Below are 16741 nucleotides of genomic sequence, written 5' to 3'. Positions count from 1 at the left end.
CTAGCCTCCTTCAGACTCTTTCTAGCCTCCTTCAGACACTTCCTAGCCTCCTTCAGACTCTTCCTAGCCTCCTTCAGACTCTTCCTAGCCTCCAGACTCTTCCTAGCCTCCTTCAGACTTTTCCTAGCCTCCTTCAGACTCTTCCTAGCCTCCTTCAGACACTTCCTAGCCTCCTTCAGACTCTTCCTAGCCTCCTTCAGACTCTTCCTAGCCTCCAGACACTTCCTAGCCTCCAGACTCTTCCTAGCCTCCTTCAGACTCTTCCTATCCTCCTTTAGACTGTTCCTAGCCTCCTTCAGACACTTCCTAGCGTCCTTCAGACTCTTCCTAGCCTCCTTCAGACTCTTCCTAGCCTCCAGACTCTTCCTAGCCTCCTTCAGACCCTTCCTATCCTCCAGACTCTTCCTAGCCTCCTTCAGACTCTTCCTATCCTCCTTCAGACTCTTCCTATCCTCCAGACTCTTCCTAGCCTCCTTCAGACTCTTCCTATCCTCCAGACTCTTCCTAGCCTCCTTCAGACTCTTCCTAGCCTCCTTCAGACTCTTCCTAGCCTCCTTCAGACTCTTCCTAGCCTCCTTCAGACTCTTCCTACCCTCCTTCAGACTCTTCCTAGCCTCCAGACTCTTCCTAGCCTCCAGACTCTTCCTATCCTCCTTCAGACTCTTCCTAGCCTCCTTCGGAAACATAAAGACAGATGATAAAAGAGACTCATCACACAGAGGGGATTGCCAGAGCCAGTGTTCCACAGTCCAGACCGTGGGACACAGCAGGGTTCAGGAGCCAGCCTTAATCAACTACAGGCCTGTGTTTGAAGACAAGGTACCACCACCATTATGCCTGTCGTTATATAAGAGCGACTTGCTTCGAGATCAATTCAAGATCAAGTTTAATTTATTACAATTGTATACATTAGTATTGTCACATGTAGTGAAAAAAATATATATATATTTTTTTAAACTCTAAAACTTTTAAAACTGAAATATCTTGGACTGAAACAACTGAATCAAATCAGACACCAGACAAGTAAGGAAAGAAATACATGTAAATATATAGTAGCCTAGGCAATATGTATGAGGACATTATTGTGCTGGAAGTAGCTGCTGGTGTGTTTGTGTCAGGAATCTAATTTTATTGGCCCATGTCTAGTGGGACGGGAGAAGTAGCAGCTGGTCAGCTGATCATGTCAGGGCAGTATCAAGGCTACTGGGGTTAGCATGGCCATGAGAGTTAGCTGGGGGAGCTTAACCCATCCCACTGCCCCGTCCGTTAACCCATCCCACTGCCCCGTCCGTTAACCCATCCCACTGCCCCGTCCGTTAACCCATCCCACTGCCCCGTCCGTTAACCCATCCCACTGCCCCGTCCGTTAACCCATCCCACTGCCCCGTCCGTTAACCCATCCCACTGCCCCGTCCGTTAACCCATCCCACTGCCCCCTCCGTTAACCCATCCCACTGCCCCGTCCGTTAACCCATCCCACTGCCCCGTCCCATCCCACTGTTAACCCATCCCACTGCCCCATCCGTTAACCCATCCCACTGCCCCCTCCGTTAACCCATCCCACTGCCCCGTCCGTTAACCCATCCCACTGCCCCCTCCGTTAACCCATCCCACTGCCCCCTCCGTTAACCCATCCCACTGCCCCCTCCGTTAACCCATCCCACTGCCCCCGTCCCATCCCACTGCCCCCTCCGTAACCCATCCCACTGCCCCCTCCGTTAACCCATCCCACTGCCCCGTCCGTTAACCCATCCCACTGCCCCCTCCGTTAACCCATCCCACTGCCCCCTCCGTTAGTTTTAGGAATGCTTCCAAAAGCAGCTGTCAAACGTCAAAACAACATCCCACTGCCAAGGCAAAATGTCTAACCCATCCCACTGCCCTTATACAGTCTGACACAACTGACTTCCCACTGCCCCGTCAGTTATGGCACCACTGAACCCTGTCTAATCCAAATAACTAACCCACCCAGTGAATCACGGTTTTAATGATGTTACAAAAGCATTCCCGTCAAACGGTCAAAACATCTCACACACACAAAGACAAAATGTCTATGGGGTCCCTGCTACAGTTCACATATCAGGCAGGTCAGAAACCAGTCAAAGGTCAAATAACTCAAACCAGCGCTGAAGGTTCAATGATGGTGTTCGTTCCGGAGTCTGTGGTTCCGCACTGAGGTCAGGACTCAAACCAGCGCTGAAGGTTGGTGATGGTGTTCGTCCGGAGTCTGTGGTTCCGCACTGAGGTCAGGACTCAAACCAGCGCTGAAGGTTGGTGATGGTGTTCGTCCGGAGTCTGTGGTTCCGCACGACGCGACACGCTGTGCAGTAATGCTCCGCCCAAAAGGCAGTCAGGTGTACGCTGTAGCTCCTCCTCCAGACCAGGTGTCTCTGCAGGAGGGCAGGGCTCCGGCGTAGCAGCAACAGGTATTGGGCGAGCAGGCGGGGAGAGGGGAAGTCGTCCACATGGATAAAGGCCTCAGGTGGGAGGAAGCGTTCATAGTTTTCCCGCGGCGGCCCGAAAACTACAGGAACGGCCCCGGCCAGTAAGGAGTTCCAGAGCTTCTCGGTGATGTAGTCGGGGTGCTGGGAGTTCTCCAACGCCAGATAAAACAGGTAACGCCTCACCGTGCGCACCACAGTGCTGTCCTCTGGCAGTGGCATGCCTGCGCGCCCGAACACATCCACGTCAACGTAGTTAACCAGCCGACGGTAATACGCCACGCGGGCCTGCGACTCCGACCAGTTACTGATGACCCAGGCCAGTAGGTGGGGCCGTCTGGGTCGTGTGTGTGTAGGGGCGTTGGCGTGAGGGCGAAGGCGGGGCACCAGGTAGCCGTAAGGAAGGAATATGTCTGAATCTGCACGGTAGGTCATGGTGAGATTGAACACGCCCTCGAACCGCCGCAGGCCACGAGTGTGAGACGGGGACTCAAAATTCATCCAGATCCACTTCTGGCCACGGGGTCGTGGGTCAGACGGGAGCGCCGTGGCGTTGGTCGTTATCTCACGGTGGTGCATGATGATGGCGTCAGCCCCAGGGTACATGCGCCGGTCGTCGGTCAGTACACACCCACGGATTCCAAAGCGCACCTCACAGTCCGGCAGTCTACGGTAACGGCCGAAGGGGTGCGTCCACAGCAGAAGGGTGACATCTCTGGGTTCACCTTCAGTCAGAGGGAAGGGTTGCTGACGCGGGTCCGGGAGATTGAGCAAACACACTCCAAGGAGGAAAAAGAGCGCACCGCCGAGAGCAGCGAAACATGACGTTCTCAGAACAGTCACTCTACGCGTTTTGCTTCGGCGCAGTCCGGGGCGCTCAGCAGCTCTGGGAGAGGTAGAACGACCCCCTGTTACCCACTGGGTGAGCCACTGAGTTATCTCCATGAAATCCAGTCAGACTTCCAGTCCTTATTTCCATTAAGTTATCCAGCACCCCTCTTACATTAACTCCAGAAACGTTCTAGAAACGTAACGTCCACTTCCCTGTCACATTCTCCTCTCCATTCACCTGGTGTAGTCTAGAACTCAGAATAACTGATCTCTCCATTCACCTGGTGTAGTCTAGAACTCAGGATAACTGATCTCTCCATTCACCTGGTGTAGTCTAGAACTCAGGATAACTGATCTCTCCATTCACCTGGTGTAGTCTAGAACTCAGAATAACTGATCTCTCCATTCACCTGGTGTAGTCTAGAACTAAGAATAACTGATCTCTCCATTCACCTGGTGTAGTCTAGAACTCAGAATAACTGATCTCTCCATTCACCTGGTGTAGTCTAGAACTCAGAATAACGGATGTCTTTCACCTGGGATTCCAAGGAGAAAAGTTACGGTCCTCCTCCTTTGTCCCTTGGCTGTGAGAAAAACCAGTCTGCCCGTTCTCAGGTAAACATCAAGTTCCTTTGTCTCTGCTCTGTCAGGAGAGATAAGGATCTCTGCCACTGGGTAATGTGTAGACTCGTTTTGAATGCATGAGCAAATGGATACACCGTTCTGCGCAGAATACTTGACGTGGCAGGCAGCGTGTTACTTCCTGTTACCTGTGAATGGGGTCTTTGTAGCCCTGAGAGGGTAAACATGCTGTCCTGCAGGGTGAGGGCTGCTATGTAGCCCAAAGGTCCTTCTTGGATCAACAACCATGGTTACAAGCCAGACCTCTTGATAGAATCTATAGAACAGGGAGGCACAGGCTCAGGCTCAGTGAAACTGTACGTTTCAGAGTGAACAACATAGATAGACATAATTTAGGAGAAGAAAATGGCCTATACTGTGCTTGGACCAGGGGTTATTTTCCAGTCGCTTCGTTCTGAAAATAAACATAATTTATTTCCCCGTTCCTTTCCACTGTTTCCGACTAACAAAATAAAGTTCTGAACTGGTTCGGTACAACGACAAAAAAATCTATGGTTTATATCGTTCCTTTCTGTTCTTTTGAAACCTCTGAGATCGATGGTTGCTATGGCATGGGCATGCTATGGATAGTAGCTAGTTGTTTACATGCATTGGACAGACAAGTATAGGGCACAAGATTTGGTTTAACACAAACCCAAGCATAGCTGTGGAAGTAGGGGTGCTGTAGGGTGCTGCAGCACCCCCTGAAAAATCTAAATACGTTTTTTTATTTTTTTATTAAATAATCTTCACAAAAGCAGTGCACTGGACCTTTACTAGTGCTGTATTCAGGGCTGGTCCCAGCCATTATGCTGCCCAAGGAGAAACAAAACTAGACGTCTCAGTAAGCTAAATTAAGTTGAAAATACGTCTAAAATACTTATTTTCCAGACGTTGAAGTTAAATCTTTCATTCAGAACCTAAAGTTATTTTCTGTAAGTTTAAAATACATCTTTTTCAGGACGTTGAAAAGGCGTCTTTTCTGGACGTTATAGTAATGAAAACAGCAGGGAGCAGGTCGCGAACCATCGACCTTCTAGCCCGAAGTCCAGCGCGCTATCGACTGTGCCGCAAAAGCATTCTCGAACGGTCGTTACGGTATTTTCCGGAAGTTGAAATCAGGTTAATTTTCGGTTCTGAATGAAAGTTGAAAATAAGTCATTTATAGATGTCTATGTTTGGGCCAAATCAACCTACAGAGACGGTGGTGTAGGTGTCCTACAGACGATGGTGTAGGTGTCCTGGAGGGCAGGTAGTTTTCGTCCCTGCCTTTGACAAAGTAGGCACAGCTTAAAAAACCCACATGCACACTGGTTGAGAGAAATTGTCATTGTTTTAAGGGCAGAATTGTGAGGTTTTATGTGCTGTCTTGGTCAGTTTAGCTCAGAAAATGCCACCCTCTTCAATTTGCGCCATTGGCGGCTGCCGAATGAGCAGCCGAGCTTTACCTGTATTAGCTGATCGATATAGCCCTCTGCAGCACGGAAAACATTGTTTTTCTCTCACAAAAGTAGTGCATTAAGCCTTTACTACTCCTGTATTAGCGGACTGATACAGCAGTTTGCAGCGTGGGGAGAAATCAACATGCGCACGATGGCCTGAAGTTTGCATGTTCTGTATGGCAAGAGTAGGGCAGGCCACTTTCCTCTTGAGATGCTGATTTTCCATACAGTCCACCAGGGGGCTCTATTCGCCCAGTATTGCTGTCGTTTACTTCTCGGCCTCATCGATTGCTTTTGGTATTTCCGAGGTATTTGTGAACAGGAGAATGAATATACACTCAAACAGAACACATATTAACACACATCAAGGTGAATAACGTGTTATTAAAACCAATCAAATGTCTCAAGGCTTTTATCCGGGTCCTTGTTTAATAAGACACAGGCACACTCATAATGCACTTCAGTCTTCTTAAAATTGTCTGGCCTACAGAGAAGCCATGTTTCATTTAAATGAATGAATAAATTAAAAGAGAGAGAGAGAGAGAGAGAGAGAGAGAGAGAGAGAGAGAGAGAGAGAGAGAGATTGAAAACGGTGTGAGATTTGAGATGTGAGCCTTGTGTTCTCGTAGAGGTCTGTGCTAGAAAAACAAGCTACCAGCGAGACTAACTCTCTCCATAGACCTGTCAGGGTGTACAGACAGTCTCACTGTTCTGTCCCGTTGTGTGAGAAGACACACACACACACACACACACACACACACACACACACACACACACACACACACACACACACACACACACACACACACACACACACACACACACACACACAATGAGAGGAGGAAGCCAGATGCAGAATGTCTCCAGTGGACTCCCCAATCTATTCCCGACATCTAGTCCCTACGTTCCTCCCCCTCTGAGAGAGACAGCTAGCAAGCCCAGTCTGTGGTACGTCCCATGTCCCAGAACGAGATGCTACTTCCTCTCTGCATTATTTAACTATTCTTTCATGTCCCAGAACGAGCCTTGTACTTCCTCTTCTAAATTATTTAAGGAGACTAACCAACTCACTTAGAGATGCAGTATGTTACAGAAAACCAACTAGACACTACAGGTAGAGATGCAGTATGTTACAGGAGACTAACCAACTAGACAATTATTTTTTAAAGTATGCAGTGACAGGAGACTAACCAACTAGACACTACAGGTAGAGATGCAGTATGTTACAGGAGACTAACCAACTAGACACTACAGGTAGAGATGCAGAATGTTACAGGAGACTAACCAACTAGACACTACAGGTAGAGATGCAGTATGTTACAGGAGACTAACCAACTAGACACTACAGGTTGCGATGCAGTATGTTACAGGAGACTAACCAACTAGACACTACAGGTAGCGATGCAGTATGTTACAGGAGACTAACCAACTAGACACTACAGGTAGCGATGCAGTATGTTACAGGAGACTAACCAACTAGACACTACAGGTAGAGATGCAGTATGTTACAGGAGACTAACCAACTAGACACTACAGGTAGAGATGCAGTATGTTACAGGAGACTAACCAACTAGACACTAGGTAGAGTAGAGATGCAGTATGTTACAGGAGACTAACCAACTAGACACTACAGGTAGAGATGCAGTATGTTACAGGAGACTAACCAACTAGACACTACAGGTAGAGATGCAGTATGTTACAGGAGACTAACCAACTAGACACTACAGGTAGAGATGCAGTATGTTACAGGAGACTAACCAACTAGACACTACAGGTAGAGATGCAGTATGTTACAGGAGACTAACCAACTAGACACTACAGGTTGCGATGCAGTATGTTACAGGAGACTAACCAACTAGACACTACAGGTAGAGATGCAGTATGTTACAGGAGACTAACCAACTAGACACTACAGGTAGAGATGCAGTATGTTACAGGAGACTAACCAACTAGACACTACAGGTAGAGATGCAGTATGTTACAGGAGACTAACCAACTAGACACTAGAGGTAGAGATGCAGTATGTTACAGGAGACTAACCAACTAGACACTACAGGTAGAGATGCAGTATGTTACAGGAGACTAACCAACTAGACACTAGAGGTAGAGATGCAGTATGTTACAGGAGACTAACCAACTAGACACTACAGTATGTTAGGAGATGACACTACAGGTAGTATGTTACAGGAGACTAACCAACTAGACACTACAGGTAGAGATGCAGTATGTTACAGGAGACTAAGACCAACTAGACACAGTATGTTACAGGTAACCAACTAGATGCAGTATGCAGTATGTTACAGGAGACTAACCAACTAGACACTACAGGTAGAGATGCAGTATGTTACAGGAGACTAACCAACTAGACACTACAGGTAGAGATGCAGTATGTTACAGGAGACTAACCAACTAGACACTACAGGTAGAGATGCAGTATGTTACAGGAGACTAACCAACTAGACACTACAGGTAGAGATGCAGTATGTTACAGGAGACTAACCAACTAGACACTACAGGTAGAGATGCAGTATGTTACAGGAGACTAACCAACTAGACACTACAGGTAGAGATGCAGTATGTTACAGGAGACTAACCAACTAGACACTACAGGTAGCGATGCAGTATGTTACAGTGACTCTGCTGTGCCCTTGTTTATTTTTGCTCGTCTGCCTGTCCTACAGATGAAGATAAGAAGACATGTCATGTCAATGTGTCTGTCTGTCAGTTCGTGTGTGTTTAGGCCTATTTCTCCCTGTGATAACACACACTCCTCAGGATGTGCCCCAGGCTCTTTAACTCATCTTTATCGATTTCCTCTTTTCTATTCTGTTCTCTTTTTTTTCTCTCCCAGGAGATGGGATGTCTCAAGGTTGCAGTTTCCAGGGAGGCCCTACAGGTTGCAGAGAGTTACAGGAGATAATGCAAGAGGGGGCTCTGTTACAGAGTGCGCTGGTCACTGAGGCCCCAGAGAGATGAGAGAGAGGAGACTAATGCAACAGGGGGGCTCTGAGAGTGCGCTGGTCAACTGAGGCCCCCAGAGAGAGAGATGCAGTATGATAATGCAACAGGGGGCAGTATGTTACTCTGAGAGTGCAGTATGGTCACTGAGGCCCCAGAGAGTATGAGGAGACTAATGCAAAGGGGGGCTCTGTTAGAGACTGCGCTGGTCACTGAGGCCCCAGAGAGAGCAGTATGTTAGAGATAATGCAAAGGGGGCTCTGAGAGTGTTACAGGAGACTGGTCACTGAGGCCCCAGAGGTAGAGATGAGTATGTTAGAGATAATGCAAGAGGTAGGGGGGCTCTGAGAGTGCGCTGGTCAACTGAGGCCCCAGAGAGAGATGCGAGAGAGAGATAATGCAAAGGGGGGGGCTCTGAGAGTGCACTGGTCACTGAGGCCCCAGAGAGAGCGAGAGAGAGATAATGCAAGGGGGGGCTCTGAGAGTGCGCTGGTCACTGAGGCCCCAGAGAGTGCGCTGGTCAGAGGCCCCAGAGAGAGAGATAATGCAGAGAGACTGGTCACTGAGGCCCCAGAGAGAGATAATGCAAAGGGGGGGCTCTGAGAGTGCGCTGGTCACTGAGGCCCCAGAGAGAGAGAGAGAGAGATAATGCAAAGGGGGGGCTCTGAGAGTGCGCTGGTCACTGAGGCCCCAGAGAGAGATAATGCAAAGGGGGGGCTCTGAGAGTGCGCTGGTCACTGAGGCCCCAGAGAGAGCGAGAGAGAGATAATGCAAAGGGGGGGGCTCTGAGAGTGCGCTGGTTACTGAGGCCCCAGAGAGAGAGAGAGAGAGATAATGCAAAGGGGGGGACTCTGAGAGTGCGCTGGTCACTGAGGCCCTCGCTGACCACTGACCTTAATCTTGACATTAGAGGTGACCCCCTGGGGTCAAAGGTCATGTGAAAGTGCCGTTTCCGGCGAATCACCTCGACCCCGCCAGGTGATGATGATCTTGGCCAGCCTTCCCTACATGTCTGACGTGATTAGTGGGGCGGCAGATAGCCCAGCAAGTTAAGAGCGTTGGGCCAGTAACTGAAAGGTTGCTGGTTCGAATCCCTGCGCCGACTAGGCACTTAACCAGAATTGCTCCTGTAAGTCGCTCCTGTCTGCTAAATGACTAAAAATGCAACGGCCGTGGGGATCTCAACCTCAGACCCACCCAGGGCCACACATCCATGTCTGCCTCTCCCCCACATCCATGGCCCGGGCCGCTAAGAGCATCCGCCCTCACAGGCTTAGTTAATGAGGAGAGAAAGTGAGACACAGCGGCGAGAGGTTGTGGGTGAGAGCCAGAATATCTGTTTGTTTCAACAGCACACTCTGGAAAGGAGATATGTCTGATGGCCCCTTTCAGCCTCGGAGTTCAGATCAGATGTACATAAACTGCTTGTTAAAAGAGAGATATGAAGAGAGATATGTCTGATGGCCCCTTTCAGCCTCGGAGTTCAGATCAGATGTACATAAACTGCTTGTTAAAAGAGAGATATGAAGAGAGATATGTCTGATGGCCCCTTTCAGCCTCGGAGTTCAGATCAGATGTACATAAACTGCTTGTTAAAAGTACAATTCTAAATGACACATCATCAGATCACGCGTAATCCAAAAGCTAAAACGAAAAAAAAAAAATACCATATTCTTCGTATCATCTGACCTCGCTAGACAAACCACCAGAGTTCCCCATTCCTGTGACTCTGTTGATGGGAAGTCAAGAATAACAACAGAAATTCACAAGGTGTTCTCTCAAACCGGTCTTTCTGGTTGGATTGGGGAGCTTCATACCCTAACTAGGACAAGTCTAAGTCGACAGACAGAACAACACCACATGAAGGAAGAGCTCTTCTCCCTGAATTAAGTCAAGTATGAAATTACATATCAGCCCTCACTTAGAATATAACACAAACTATATTCAAAATAGCTTTAACCGTGTAATCAATGATGAAGTGAAGTAATTATTACTTTTTTTTTTAATCAGCTCCAAATGTAATTGAAGGGGCACTATATCTTGGCTGTGAAATAATAAAATGTCTATGATTAGAATACAAAAAAAGCTATGAAATGTAATTTGACAGCCTAAAAGCTAAGAGGCCATTAAAAGTGTCATTAACCTAAAGGGCAGTCAGTCGGGTGGATTAAACACAAATAACTCCATTGGAAAATGCAATCAGGGCTCTGGTTGATAAAAAGTTAAATAAATTCAAAACAATGCAACACTTTAAAGGCCCAATGCAGCTGTTTTTATCTCAATATCAAATCATTACTTCCGGCGCCGACAGAGATGGCCGCCTCGCTTCGCGTTCCTAGGAAACTATGCAGTTTTTTGTTTTTTTACGTGTTATTTCTTACATTAGTACCCCAGGTCATCTTAGGTTTCATTACATACAGTCGAGAAGAACTACTGAATATAAGATCAGCGTCAACTCACCATCAGTACGTACAAGCATTTCGCTACACTCGCATTAACATCTGCTAACCATGTGTATGTGACAAATAAAATTTGATTTGATAACAACATCTGCTATCTGAGCAGCTGCAGCTGTACATAGTCCATCGGTAAATACCCCACCCAATTTACCTACCTCATCCCTAAACTGTTTTTATTTATTTACTTTCCTGCTCTTTTGCACACCAATATCTCTACCTGTACATGACCATCTGATCATTTATCACTCCAGTGTTAATCTGCTAAATTGTAATTATTCGCCTACCTCCTCATGCCTTTTGCACACAATGTATATAGACTCTTTTTCTTTTTTCTACTGTGTTATTGACTTGTTTATTGTTTACTCCATGTGTAACTCTGTGTTGTTGTCTGTTCACACTGCTATGCTTTATCTTGGCCATGTCGCAGTTGTAAATGAGAACTTGTTCTCAACTAGCCTACCTGGTTAAATAAAGGTGTTCTCAACTAGCCTACCTGGTTAAATAAAGGTGTTCTCAACTAGCCTACCTGGTTAAATAAAGGTGTTCTCAACTAGCCTACCTGGTTAAATAAAGGTGTTCTCAACTAGCCTACCTGGTTAAATAAAGGTGTTCTCAACTAGCCTACCTGGTTAGGTGTTCTCAACTACTCCCTGGTTAAATAAAGGTGTTCTCAACTAGCCTACCTGGTTAAATAAAGGTGTTCTCAACTAGCCTACCTGGTTAAATAAAGGTGTTCCTAGCCTGGTTAAATAAAGGTGTTCTCAACTAGCCTACCTGGTTAAATAAAGGTGTTCTCAACCTGGTTAAATAGCCTACCTGGTTAAATAAAGGTGTTCTCAACTAGCCTACCTGGTTAAATAAAGGTGTTCTCAACTAAATAAAGCCTACCTGGTTAAATAAAGGTGTTCTCAACCTACCTGGTTAAATAAAGGTGTTCCTACCTGGTTAAATAAAGGTGTTCTCAACTAGCCTACCTGGTTAAATAAAGGTGTTCTCAACTAGCCTACCTGGTTAAATAAAGGTGTTCTCAACTAGCCTACCTGGTTAAATAAAGGTGTTCTCAACTAGCCTACCTGGTTAAATAAAGGTTAAATAAAAAATAAATAAAAAACAATTAAGTACCTTACTGTAATAGTTGTACATTAAAATGGTCAAAAAGAAACAAAAATAGTTTTGTTGTTTCTATTTTTAGCTAAATCGACATTCCAAATCGGAAACTCTGGAATCTCTCTAGATTTCAGACTTTCCGACTAGAGGATCACTGGCATTATAATTTGACCTAGTCCCCCCCGAGTTTGCAGTTGTAATTGAAAGCAACATATTTCTCACTGCAATAATTTTGTTCGGACTGTCTGGGAGTGGTCCGTGTGGGCAACTGAAAACTAGCTGTTATTGGCAGAGAGGTTTATTTCCCTTTGTAATTGGTCTATTAACTAATTTACCGCCTGGTGATGTCACCAACTCCACCCATGCAAAAGTTGCCGAATAGAAGGTCCTGTGTAGATTGTGTGTTCAAGCAGCAACTATCAGGAAATAAGACTGATCCATTTTTATTCTCACACTTTTACAGTGTTAGTTTCATCAGCTGTTGTACAATATAATACAAAACATAGGAGAGGGGGGACTGGACTTTTAAGTTAACAATGCAATGCTTCAAGTGTGAATGATTACGACGACAAACGTAAAAATCTTTGGATAAATGGTTAAAAGTTGTCATTAAAATATATAAAAAACAATGATGTATGTAAGTAAGACATGGAAGCGTGTGTTTTCTGAGTAAAAACCAAACAATATATATATATATATATATATATATATATATATATATATATATATACCATATAGAACTCCAGTCCATATTTTACCATCTCGAAAATTGTCAGCACCCACTCTACTCTTTGGCAGTATTCAAAACAGTAAGTTCCCGTTCAATAAAGTCCATTCCTCACCACATTAAGCGAAGGGACTGTTTGAAAACTCCGCTCCGTGTTTTCTCGGTATCCCCTGAACTCCAACCCTGGCTCTCTCTGTCAGCTTCTCATTCCGTCTCAATATGCCTCAAGATGGCGGCCAATGCGGGATCAATGTTTCAATATTGGAAGCGCTTTGATTTACAACGACTGCAGGTCAGTTTTTTTTTTCTTCCCTCATTTGAGTTGCTTTGTAACATTTCAATATTTATTTTGCTAAGATCGCTGCATTGGATATGTTTTAGTTTCGAAATTGCTTTTCTGTCGGTATTTCGATCCGCTCGTAGTGAGACAGACCTCTTCTCGTATTGATCAAAGTGGTTTTCTCGCTGATCGGAAATTGATCCTCTTTGTTCAATTCCCATCGATCGGCTGGCGCCCTGGTGACGGCGTGGGGGTCACGTCGTTACCGCATAAAACCACAATGCTGAGTTCCGGAACAGACCATAATATCCCCCACAAATACACACACATGTCTCCATGTCAACTTTTTTTTTGTGTTGTTGTTGTTGCATGAAGTAGCCAGCCAGCTAACTGCTTGTTTACTTGGTCTGTAGCTTGCGTTTGTTGGTCTTTGGAGAGAGAAATAAAACCCCACGAAGTGCGTCTATGATGCGATAACGCTGAGATCAGTGATGAGATCAGTGATGACCTCCCCGGCTGTCAGATCAGACACGTTTGAGTTTGACAGTAACTTTCGAGCCCAATGGATTTGAACACATTCGGTGCATTTTTAGTGCTGAACGTGTTAAAACAGTCATCACTACTAACACACAGAGAGACTGCTGCCTACATACAGACTTTAAATCATTGGCCACTTTAATAAATGGATCACTAGTCACTTTAATAATGCCACTTTAATCATGTTTACATTACTCATCTCATATGTATATACTGTATTTTATACCATCTATTGCATCTCGCCTATGCCGCTCGGTCATCGCTCATTCATATATTTATATATTCTTATTCCATCCCTTTAGAGTTGTGTGTCTATTAGGTAGTTGTTGTGGAATTGTAAGATATTACTGCACTGTCGGGAACTAGAAGCACAAGCATTTCACTACACTCGCAATAACATCTGCTAACCACGTGTATGTGAACGATTTGATTTGATAGCAAACACAACGAGTTAGTTAGGTTAGTTAACAGCTAAAGATCGCCTGTGTTGTTGTCGAATCCCAGAAGTGGAAGCATGAGTGGCAACAGCACAGCAGCTGGCTAACCCCTTTAACCCCTCTTCTCATCTTGTATTATATTACACTTTTAACCAACACGAAAACATTAGTGTAGGAAATTGTATTTGTATGCCAGACAAGAGCCACATTTTGGCCTGCTTACTAGCAATCAACGTTATATTTGTGGCAAAACATTTCATTATTTTTAGTCCGGGTTGGTTCTCAATTTGGCTGTAGGTGGAAATGTACCATTTTTAGGAGGTGGGGAAAAAAACCCGCCGATTTTATAGTAGAGGGGAAAAATGGTGAGACGTATACTTATCACGTTCAATAAGGGTTGTAGTCTAAATGTGCTTGGTCATATGCGGACTAGGCTTCACTCATACCTTATAATCATGGCTCATCTTCATTTATCAAAATGTATTTGATCCTTTCTGATGTTGCCTGTGATTCATCTACAGATGAAATGAGTTCAGTAATGTGCACCCTCCCTCCCTCCCTCCTCTTTGAAGTGGAGTGTCTACATTTTGTCTTGTTTTCTTTTTTCATACATTGACTGCCAGTGCAGTGCACTGCACAGCCAGGACATGAAATATGCATCCCATAAGTTTGTGATCAGGCTCTGGGTAATTATGGCAAAGGCCCATCACAAGCTGTTAGTCAGGACAGTGAATCTGGGTGCAGAGCAGAGACCAGTAGACTTATCTGGATGATATGAACCAGCCTGTCTGGAGGTTAGAACCAGATGGAGCTGTGTTCTCTCATAACATTCACTGGCTAATATTGATGACATCTTATTTACTGGCCCTCATACTGTGCTGCCTGCTCCCACTGTGCTGCCTGCTCCCACTGTGCTGCCTGCTCCCACTGTGCTGCCTGCTCCCACTGTGCTGCCTGCTCCCACTGTGCTGCCTGCTCCCACTGTGCTGCCTGCTCCCACTGTGCTGCCTGCTCCCACTGTGCCCTGCTCCCACTGTGCTGCCTGTGCTGCCTGCACTGTGCTGCCTGCTCCCACTGTGCTGCCTGCTCCCACTGTGCTGCCTGCTCCCACTGTGCTGCCTGCTCCCACTGTGCTGCCTTCTCCCACTGTGCTGCCTGCTCCCACTGTGCTGCCTGCTCCCACTGTGCTGCCTTCTCCCACTGTGCTGCCTTCTCCCACTGTGCTGCCTGCTCCCACTGTGCTGCCTGCTCCCACTGTGCTGCCTGCTCCCACTGTGCTGCCTGCTCCCACTGTGCTGCCTGCTCCCACTGTGCTGCCTGCTCCCACTGTGCTGCCTGCTCCCACTGTGCTGCCTGCTCCCACTGTGCTGCCTGCTCCCACTGTGCTGCCTGCTCCCACTGTGCTGCCTGCTCCCACTGTGCTGCCTGCTCCCACTGTGCTGCCTGCTCCCACTGTGCTGCCTGCTCCCACTGTGCCTGCCCCACTGTGCTGCCCCCACTGTGCTGCCTGCTCCCACTGTGCTGCCTGCTCCCACTGTGCTGCCTGCTCCCACTGTGCTGCCTGCTCCCACTGTGCTGCCTGCTCCCACTGTGCTGCCTGCTCCCACTGTGCACTGTGCTGCCTGCTCCCACTGTGCTGCCTGCTCCCTCTGTGCTGCCTGCTCCCACTGTGCTGCCTGCTCCCACTGTGCTGCCTGCTCCCACTGTGCTGCCTGCTCCCACTGTGCTGCCTGCTCCCACTGTGCTGCCTGCTCCCACTGTGCTGCCTGCTCCCACTGTGCTGCCTGCTCCCACTGTGCTGCCTGCTCCCACTGTGCTGCCTGCCCTTCTCCCACTGTGCTGCCTGCTCCCACTGTGCTGCCTGCTCCCACTGTGCTGCCTTCTGTGCTGCCCACTGTGCTGCCTGCTCCCACTGTGCTGCCTTCTCCCACTGTGCTGCCTGCTCCCACTGTGCTGCCTGCTCCCACTGTGCTGCCTTCTCCCACTGTGCTGCCTTCTCCCACTGTGCTGCCTGCTCCCACTGTGCTGCCTGCTCCCACTGTGCTGCCTGCTCCCACTGTGCTGCCTGCTCCCACTGTGCTGCCTGCTCCCCACTGTGCTGCCTTCTCCCACTGTGCTGCCTGCTCCCACTGTGCTCCCACTGTGCTGCCTGCTCCCACTGTGCTGCCTGCTCCCACTGTGCTGCCTGCTCCCACTGTGCTGCCTTCTCCCACTGTGCTGCCTGCTCCCACTGTGCTGCCTGCTCCCACTGTGCTGCCTGCTCCCACTGTGCTGCCTGCCCCACTGTGCTGCCTGCTCCCACTGTGCTGCCTGCTCCCACTGTGCTGCCTGCTCCCACTGTGCTGCCTGCTCCCACTGTGCTGCCTGCTCCCACTGTGCTGCCTGCTCCCACTGTGCTGCCTGCCCCACTGTGCTGCCTCCCCACTGTGCTGCCTGCTCCCACTGTGCTGCCTGCTCCCACTGTGCTGCCTGCTCCCACTGTGCTGCCTTCTCCCACTGTGCTGCCTTCTCCCACTGTGCTGCCTGCCTGCCCCACTGTGCTGCCTTCCCACTGTGCTGCCTGCCCCACTGTGCTGCCTGCCTGCTCCCACTGTGCTGCCTGCTCCCACTGTGCTGCCTGCTCCCACTGTGCTGCCTGCTCCCACTGTGCTGCCTGCTCCCACTGTGCTGCCTGCTCCCACTGTGCTGCCTGCTCCCACTGTGCTGCCTGCCCACTGTGCTGCCTGCACTGTGCTGCCTTCTCCCACTGTGCTGCCTGCTCCCACTGTGCTGCCTGCTCCCACTGTGCTGCCTGCTCCCACTGTGCTGCCTGCTCCCACTGTGCTGCCTTCTCCCACTGTGCTGCCTTCTCCCACTGTGCTGCCTGCTCCCACTGTGCTGCCTTCTCCCACTGTGCTGCCT

The 16741-nt window shown here is 48.0% G+C and overlaps 2 protein-coding genes across 4 annotated transcripts in view; one reads left to right on the top strand and one right to left on the bottom strand.

Annotated features, from left to right (window-relative positions):
* Nucleotides 1-2244: 2244 nt before the first annotated feature.
* LOC118382060 (alpha-(1,3)-fucosyltransferase 4-like) lies at nucleotides 2245-4030 on the bottom strand. 3 transcript variants are annotated; one of them, XM_052521780.1, is made up of 3 exons: nucleotides 3726-4030; nucleotides 3640-3682; nucleotides 2245-3596 (listed from the first exon to the last, which is right to left on the bottom strand). In XM_052521780.1, the coding sequence occupies exon 3, from the start codon at nucleotides 3384-3386 to the stop codon at nucleotides 2247-2249; it is 1140 nt and encodes a 379-aa protein (XP_052377740.1). In that variant the 5' UTR covers nucleotides 3387-3596; nucleotides 3640-3682; nucleotides 3726-4030; the 3' UTR covers nucleotides 2245-2246. The 3 variants fall into 3 exon arrangements, with proteins under 3 accessions (XP_052377740.1, XP_052378018.1, XP_052378485.1); XM_052522058.1 differs by having other exon boundaries at nucleotides 2245-3553; XM_052522525.1 differs by lacking the exon at nucleotides 3640-3682 and having other exon boundaries at nucleotides 2245-3553.
* Nucleotides 4031-12607: 8577 nt separating this feature from the next.
* Nucleotides 12608-16741, top strand: part of LOC127906145 (homeobox protein cut-like 1) — a 133372-nt gene continuing 129238 nt past the window's right edge. Inside the window, 1 exon segment of the mRNA XM_052519889.1 lies at nucleotides 12608-12878. Coding sequence (XP_052375849.1) covers nucleotides 12816-12878 — 63 coding nt within the window. The 5' untranslated portion in view covers nucleotides 12608-12815.

The sequence above is a fragment of the Oncorhynchus keta genome, chromosome 1 (assembly GCF_023373465.1).
Source record: "Oncorhynchus keta strain PuntledgeMale-10-30-2019 chromosome 1, Oket_V2, whole genome shotgun sequence".
Classification (NCBI taxonomy): domain Eukaryota; kingdom Metazoa; phylum Chordata; class Actinopteri; order Salmoniformes; family Salmonidae; genus Oncorhynchus; species Oncorhynchus keta.
This window is presented reverse-complemented; position numbering and strand designations above follow the sequence as displayed.